The sequence below is a fragment of the Silene latifolia genome, unplaced genomic scaffold (genome assembly GCF_048544455.1).
Source record: "Silene latifolia isolate original U9 population unplaced genomic scaffold, ASM4854445v1 scaffold_272, whole genome shotgun sequence".
In the NCBI taxonomy this organism is placed as follows: domain Eukaryota; kingdom Viridiplantae; phylum Streptophyta; class Magnoliopsida; order Caryophyllales; family Caryophyllaceae; genus Silene; species Silene latifolia.
Genome location: NW_027413214.1, coordinates 29,347 through 38,152, shown reverse-complemented (window position 1 = coordinate 38,152; position 8,806 = coordinate 29,347). Strand labels below are relative to the sequence as shown.

The 8,806-nt window shown below is 38.3% G+C and overlaps 1 protein-coding gene across 1 annotated transcript; it reads right to left on the bottom strand.

Annotated features, from left to right (window-relative positions):
* Positions 1-7,771: 7,771 nt before the first annotated feature.
* LOC141639078 (uncharacterized) lies at positions 7,772-8,560 on the bottom strand. The gene has a single exon (XM_074448268.1). It carries the CDS (start codon positions 8,558-8,560, stop codon positions 7,772-7,774), a length of 789 nt encoding a protein of 262 aa, XP_074304369.1.
* Positions 8,561-8,806: the final 246 nt, after the last annotated feature.

Below are 8,806 nucleotides of genomic sequence, written 5' to 3'. Positions count from 1 at the left end.
TATTAGTCCATGTGACTCGTTGTGTGAACTATTTTTCCTTGTTTATTAGTAAATGTGACTCGTTGTGTGAACTATTTGTCCTTGTTCATTAGTCCTTGTGACTCATTGTGTTAAACAATTGTCCTTGTTCATTAGTCCATGTGAGTCGTTGTGTGAACCATTTGTCCTTGTTCATTAGTCCTTATGACTCGTTGTGTAAACCATTTATCCTTGTTCATTAGTCCTTGTGAGTCGTTGTGTTAAAAAATTTTACTTGTTCATTAGTCCATGTGACTCGTTGTGTGAACCATTTGTCCTTGTTCATTAGTCCTTGTGACTCGTTGTGTTAAACAATTGTACTTGTTCATTAGTCCATGTGACTCTTTGTGTGAACCATTTGTCTTCGTTCATTAGTCCTTGTGACTCGTTGTGTAAACCATTTATCCTTGTTCATTAGTACTTGAGAGTGGTTGTGTTATACAATTGTACTTGTTCATTAGTCCATGTGACTCGTTGTGTGAACCATTTGTCCTTGTTCATTAGTCCTTATGACTCGTTGTGTAAACCATTTATCCTTGTTCATTAGTCCTTGTGAGTCGTTGTGTTAAACAATTTTACTTGTTCATTAGTCCATGTGACTCGTTGTGTGAACCATTTGTCCTTGTTCATTAGTCCTTGTGACTCGTTGTGTTAAACAATTGTACTTGTTCATTAGTCCATGTGACTCTTTGTGTGAACCATTTGTCCTCGTTCATTAGTCCTTGTGACTCGTTGTGTAAACCATTTATCCTTGTTCATTAGTACTTGTGAGTGGTTGTGTTAAACAATTGTACTTGTTCATTAGTCCATATGACTCGTTGTGTGAACCATTTGTCCTTGTTCATTAGCCCTTGTGACGCGTTGTGCGAACCATTTGTCCTTGTTTATTAGTAAATGTGACTCGTTGTGTGAAATATTTGTCCTTGTTCATTTGTCTTCGTGACTCGTTATGTTAAACAATTGTAATTGTTCATTAGTCCATGTGACTCGTTGTGTGAACCATTTGTCCTTGTTCATTAGTCCTTGTGACTCATTGTATTAAACAATTGTACTTGTTCATTAGTCCATGTGACTCGTTGTGTGAACCATTTTTCCTTGTTTATTAGTAAATGTGACTCGTTGTGTGAACTATTTGTCCTTGTTCATTAGTCCTTGTGACTCGTTGTGTTAACCAATTGTCCTTGTTCATTAGTCCATTTGACTCGTTGTGTGAACCATTTGTCCTTGTTCATTAGTCCTTATGACTCGTTGTGTAAATCATTTATCCTCGTTCATTAGTCCTTGTGAGTCAGTGTTTAAACAATTTTACTTGTTCATTAGTCCATGTGACTCGTTGTGTGAACCATTTGTTCTTGTTCACTAGTCCTTGTGACTCGTTGTGTTAAACAATTGTACTTCTTCATTAGTCCATGTGACTCTTTGTGTGAACCATTTGTCCTCGTTCATTAGTCCTTGTGACTCGTTGTGTAAACCATTTATCCTTGTTCATTAGTACTTGTGAGTGGTTGTGTTAAACAACTGTAATTGTTCATTAGTCCATGTGACTCGTTGTGTGAACCATTTGTCCTTGTTCATTAGTCCTTATGACTCGTTGTGTAAATCATTTATCCTCGTTCATTAGTCCTTGTGAGTCGTTGTGTTAAACAATTTTACTTGTTCATTAGTCCATGTGACTCGTTGTGTGAACCATTTGTTCTTGTTCACTAGTCCTTGTGACTCGTTGTGTTAAACAATTGTACTTGTTCATTAGTCCATGTGACTCATTGTGTGAACCATTTGTCCTTGTTCATTAGTCCTTGTGACTCGTTGTGTAAACCATTTATCTATGTTTATTAGTCCTTGTGAGTGATTGTGTTAAACAATTATACTTGTTCATTAGTCCATGTGACTCGTTGTGTGAACCATTTGTCCTTGTTCATTAGTCCTTATGATTCGATGTGTGAACCATTTGTCCTTGTTTATTAGTAAATGTGACTCAATGTGTGAACCATTTGTCCTTGTTTATTAGTAAATGTGACTCGTTGTGTGAAGCATTTGTCCTTGTTTAATAGTCTTTTGACTCGTTGTGTTAAACAATTGTAATTGTTCATTAGTCCTTGTGACTCGTTGTGTGAACCATTTGTCCTTGTTCATTAGTCCTTGTGACTTGTTGTGTTAAACAATTGTACTTTCTCATTAGTCCATTTGACTCGTTGGGTGAACCATTTGTCCTTGTTTATTAGTCCTTGTCCATTAGTCCTTGTCACTCGTTGTGTAAACCATTTGTCCTTGTTCATTAGTTCTTGTGTCTCGTTGTGTTAAAACAATTGTACTTATTCATTAGTCCATGTGATTCGTTGTGTGAACCATTGTCCTTGTTCATTAGCTTTTGTGACTCATTGTGTGATCCAATTGTCCTTGTTTTTTAGTAAATGTGAGTCGTTGTGTAAACCATTTGTTCTTGTTCATTAGCCCTTGTGACGCGTTGTGTGAACCATTTGTCCTTGTTTATTAGTAATTGTGACTCGTTGTGTGAACTATTTGTCCTTGTTCATTAGTCTTCGTGACTCGTTATGTTAAACAATTGTAATTGTTCATTAGTCCATGTGACTCGTTGTGTGAACCATTTGTCCTTGTTCATTAGTCCTTGTGACTCTTTGTATTAAACAATTGTACTTGTTCATTAGTCCATGTGACTCTTTGTGTGAACCATTTTTCCTTGTTTATTAGTAAATGTGACTCGTTCTGTGAACTATTTGTCCTTGTTCATTAGTCCTTGTGACTCGTTGTGTTAAACAATTGTCCTTGTTCATTAGTCCATGTGACTCGTTGTGTGAACTATTTGTCCTTGTTCATTAGTCCTTGTGACTCGTTGTGTAAACCATTTATCCTTATTCATTAGTCCTTGTGAGTCGTTGTGTTAAACAATTTTACTTGTTCATTAGTCCATGTGACTCGTTGTGTGAACCATTTGTCCTTGTTCATTAGTCCTTGTGACTCGTTGTGTTAAACAATTGTACTTGTTCATTAGTCCATGAGAATCTTTGTGTGAACCATTTGTCCTCGTTCATTAGTCCTTGTGACTCGTTGTGTAAACCATTTATCCTTGTTCATTGGTACTTGTGAGTGGTTGTGTTAAACAATTGTACTTGTTCATTAGTTCATGTGACTCGTTGTGTGAACCAATTGTCCTTGTTCATTAGCCCTTGTGACGCGTTGTGTGAACCATTTCTCATTGTTTATTAGTAAATGTGACTCGTTGTGTGAACTATTTATCCTTGTTCATTAGTCTTCGTGACTCGTTATGTTAAACAATTGTAATTGTTCATTAGTCCATGTGACTTGTTGTATGAACCATTTGTCCTTGTTCATTAGTCCTTGTGACTCCTTGTACTAAACAAGTGTATTTGTTCATTAGTCCATGTGACTCGTTTTGTGAACCATTTTTCCTTGTTTATTAGTAAATGTGACTCGTTGTGTGAACTATTTGTCCTTGTTCATTAGTCCTTGTGACTCGTTGTGTTAAACAATTGCCCTTGTTCATTAGTCCATGTGACTCATTGTGTGAACCATTTGTCCTTGTTCATTAGTCCTTATGACTCGTTGTGTAAACCAGTTATCCTTGTTCATTAGTCCTTGTGAGTAGTTGTGTTAAACAATTGTACTTTTTCATTAGTCCATGTGACTCGTTGTGTGAACCATTTGTCCTTGTTCATTAGCCCTTGTGACTCGTTGTGTGAACCATTTGTCCTTGTTTATTAGTAAATGTGACTCGTTGTGTGAACTATTTATCCTTGTTCATTAGTCTTCGTGACTCGTTATGTTAAACAATTGTAATTGTTCATTAGTCCATGTGACTCGTTGTGCGAACCATTTGTCCTTGTTCATTAGTCCCTGTGACTCCTTGTATTAAACAATTGTACTTGTTCATTAGTCCATGTGACTCGTTGTGTGAACCATTTTTCCTTGTTTATTAGTAAATGTGACTCGTTGTGTGAACTATTTGTCCTTGTTCATTAGTCCTTGTGACTCGTTGTGTTAAACAATTGTCCTTGTTCATTAGTCCATGTGACTCGTTGTGTGAACCATTTGTCCTTGTTCATTAGTCCTTATGACTCGTTGTGTAAACCATTTATCCTTGTTCATTAGTCCTTGTGAGTCGTTGTGTTAAACAATTTTACTTGTTCATTAGTCCATGTGACTCGTTGTGTGAACCATTTATCCTTGTTCATTAGTACTTGTGACTCGTTGTGTTAAACAATTTTACTTGTTCATTAAGCCATGTGACTCTTTGTGTGAACCATTTGTCCTCGTTCATTAGTCCTTGTGACTCGTTGTGTAAACCATTTGTCCTTGTTCATTAGTACTTGTGAGTGGTTGTGTTAAACAATTGTACTTGTTCATTAGTCCATGTGACTCGTTGTGTGAATCATTTGTCCTTGTTCATTAGCCCTTGTGACGCGTTGTGTGAACCATTTGTCCTTGTTTATTAGTAAATGTGACTCGTTGTGTGAACTATTTGTCCTTGTTCATTAGTCTTCGTGACTCGTTATGTTAAACAATTGTAATTGTTCATTAGTCCATGTGACTCGTTGTGTGAACCATTTGTCCTTGTTCATTAGTCCTTGTGACTCATTGTATTAAACAATTGTACTTGTTCATTAGTTGATGTAAAACCGGGTACCAAATCGGTGTGAATGTTAGACACAAAAAGGCCTGATTTGGTAAAGTATTGTGAGTGATATTTTTGGTGTTTTATGAGTTTAAATTGCAGCGGAAAATGTAAAGTAAAATGGATATGGATTAGCTAAGAAACCTCGCAAGATAACTCAACTAAAACTGAAATCTCCAACCAAGACCACACAGAACAAGGAGGGAAACAAAGGATATTTCAACCAAGAACACACAAGAAACAAGGTTGAAATATGGCGCCCGACCTTGCAAGGAAGACAAGAACACTTTGGAAAAGCATTCAAAGTTTGAGAGAAAATCTTTACACTTGGGTTTATATTTCTGAAAATTGGATGATTACAAATGAGGATTTTCGCCCCTTATATAGCAAATATGTGCTTGGGCTCCAAGGCAACATTAAATGCTAAAAACTATTTCCTAGGCATGCTTGGGCACCAAGGCATTATTTAAAATTATATAGAAAAAATATGCTAGATTTTTGTAAAAACTAGGTGAGGAAAACTAGGTGAGGAAGACTAAAATCATCCTCTAACATCTGGGCGGCACTCTCCTTTGGCGACACTCCTTGGATCAACTAGAGCTCGATGTCCAACTTATCATTGTGACATAACTCGCATTTCTTTTAGCACCAAAATAAGGACTCGGATCAGCGTTAAGTAAGAGTGCGCTAGAGCTATATACATTGCTCCCGCATCATTCTCTCCTTCTTCAAAAGAATTTGTCCTCAAATTTTCATCATCCAAGTATGGAGATAGATCACCAATATTGAAAGTAGCACTTACACCACCATATTCATCAGGGAGTTCAATTTTGTAAGCACTTTCACCGTAGCGTTCAAGCACTTTAAGAAATGGACCATCGGCCCTTGGCATTAACTTGTTCTTTAGACAATCAGGGAAACCTCTCCTTGCGAAGATGTAACCAAACAAGATCTCCCACCTTGAATGTAGGCTGTTTTGGACCATATGCTATTAGCTTTCTCCTTGTATCTTGCATTAGCCTTCTCAATTTGAGCTTTGATTTGCTCACAAGTACGCAAGAATGCAGCTTGTCTTTCCTTAGCTTCAAAACTTACCGTCTCCTTCTTTGGAATAGGAATAAGATCAATAGGGAGATAAGGATTTATCCCATAAACGATCTCGAATGGTGCACGGCCAGTTTCATAGACGGTTCACTTTCCATTATAGGCAAACTCAACATGTGCCAACTTCACATCCCAATCCTTTGTGCTCTTACTCACTAAACCTCGTAACAAACTTCCAAGAGTTCGATTTGTCACCTCCGTTTGACCATCAGTTTGGGGATGGTGAGAAGTACTAAACAACAGCTTAGTACCAACCAAACGCCACAACGTCCAACGTAAAAAGATTCCAAAAGTAGCTTAAAAACTTAGTGTCTCGATCGGAAACAATAGTTTTAGGAATGCCATGTAGACGAACAACTTCCTTGTAATACAACTCAGAATTTCTTTAGAAGCATCATCAGTTTTGTGACATGGTATGAAATGAGCCATTTTTGAGAATCGATCAACCACCACCATGATTGAATCTTTACCTCTTTGAGTTCGCGGCAACCCAACAATAAAATCCATGCTTACCTCGTTCCATGGTTGTGTAGGAACTGGTAAGGGAGTGTAAAGCCCCTTAGTGAATGAACTTTTCGATACTTGGCATGTAGCACACCTTGCTATCACATCTTGCACATCCTTGAGCATCTTAGGCCAATAGAAGTGCTCTCCAAGGATATCATAAGTTTTATTGAAGAGCCAAAGTGTCCAGCCAACGCTCCTCCATTCCTCTTCTCTAACCAATAGCTCTCGAATTGAGCTCTTAGGAATACAAAGCTTGTTTCCTTTGAACAAATATCCTTCTTGCACCATATTCCGAGAACAAATTAGTAGGACTAATAAGTTCATTTGAGAAATCAGGATCATCTTTGTATAATTCTTTCAATTGCTCAAATCCAAGTAACCTCGCATCAAGTGCAACAAGCAAACAATGCCTCCTTGAAAGCGAATCAGCCACAACATTAGAGTTTCCCATTTTATACTTTGAAGAAAAGGTAAAGGATTGTAGGAACTCTACCCATCTGGCATGTCTTGCATTCAACTTTTGTTGCCCATGAATGTGCTTTAGAGCCTCGTGATCGGAATGCGAGAACAAATGGTTTTGGGCGAAGATAATGAGCCCAATGATCCGAGGTCTCGCACAATCGCATAGAACTCTTTGTCATAGGTGGAATACTTTAGCCTTGCTCCACCCAATTTCTCACTAAAGAATGCAATAGGTCGTTTCTCTTGGATTAGAACAGCTCCAACTCCAACTCCGCTAGCGTCGCATTCAACTTCGAACAATTTGTCAAAGTTGGGCAAAGCTAGAATAGGTGCTGAACACAACTTATCTTTGATCTCATCAAATGCCTTTTGTGCACTTGGATTCCACACAAACTCTCCTTTCTTTGTTAGCTCTGTGATAGGTGCAACAATAGAGCTAAAATTCTGAATGAACCTTCGATAAAACGAAGCCAATCCATGAAAACTTCTAACTTCAGTAGTTGTTTTAGGAATAGGCCACGATTGAATTGCTTCCACTTTTGAAGGATCAACGCTCACCCCTTCTTATCCAACGATATAACCAAGAAAGGTTACACTAGGCACCATGAACATACATTTCTCGAGCTTTCCATAAAGCTTCTGTTCTCTTAGCTTCTCAAATACCTTCCTCAAATCCTCCAAGTGTTGTTCCTTATTTTTGCTGTAAATAAGAATGTCGTCAAGATAAACAACAACAAACTTATTAAGAAATGGCCTTAGGACCTCATTCATCAGCCGCATGAAAGAACTAGGAGCATTGCATAACCCAAATGGCATAACAAGCCACTCATACAACCCTTGCTTTGATTTGAAGGCTGTTTTCCATTCGTCACCTTCTCGAATCCTCATTTGATGATAACCACTTCGAAGATCAATTTTCGAGAACACACGAGCTCCATTCAACTCATCAAGCATATCATCTAGCCTCGGCATAGGAAAGCGATATTTGATTGTAATATTGTTCACCGCTCGGCTATCAATACACATACGCTATGTCCCATCCTTCTTGGGTACCAAAAGAGCAGGTACGGCACAAGGACTAAGACTCTCTTGCACATAGCCTCGATCAATCAATTCTTGCACTTGTCTTTGCAACTCTTTAGCCTCTTCTGGATTGCATCGATAGGCTGGTTTGTTTGGAAGTGTAGCTCCTGGAATAAGATCAATTTGGTGCTCTATGCCACGCGTAGGAGGTAATCCAAGTGGCAACTCTTCCGGGAACACATCACCAAACTCATTCAACAACATTTGGACAGTCTCGTCATGAACTCCAATTCCCTCTTCCACATCTCGAACCATAAGAACATAAGCTTGTTCCCCTTGTTCTAATGCTTCAACAAATTCTTTAGCATTCATAAACAAATTCTCATTTTTCTTCTTTACTTTGTTAGGTGACAAGGGTTTCAAGTGGAATCTGTTTTTACCCTTACTAACAATGTAAATGTTATCCCTTCCTTGATGAACAACTTCTCTATCAAACTGCCATGGTCGTCCCAATAGAATATGACACGCACTCATGGGTAACACGTCACACCATACTTCATCTTCATAGGGACCCATAACAAATGAAAGCAAAGCTTGTTTCTTGACTTTAATCCCACTGTTTTCATTCAACCAATGCAGCATGTATGGTTTATGGTGATTACGAGTCTCAAGCTTAAAGGAATCCACCAATTCAGTAGCAACCGCATTTGTGCAAGACCCACTATCAATAATCAAATTGCAAGTCTTACCACGCACCTTACAACGAGCATGGAAAATCTGCTCACGTTGCTCCATTTCAATCGGTGTGGATTGAATATGCAAGTTTCTCACCACGAACATCTCCTTATCAGTGTCATATGATGGTTCCACAATATGAGTGTGAACCTCATCATCTTCTTCATCTCCATCGTTGGACAGAATTGACCTCCGTCTCATTTGTCACCACGAAACATGGAGTAATCTCACCTAACTCTTGAAGAGTAAGCGCTCTCTTTTGGGGACATTCGTTAGCGATGTGTCCATAACCTTGGCATTTAAAGC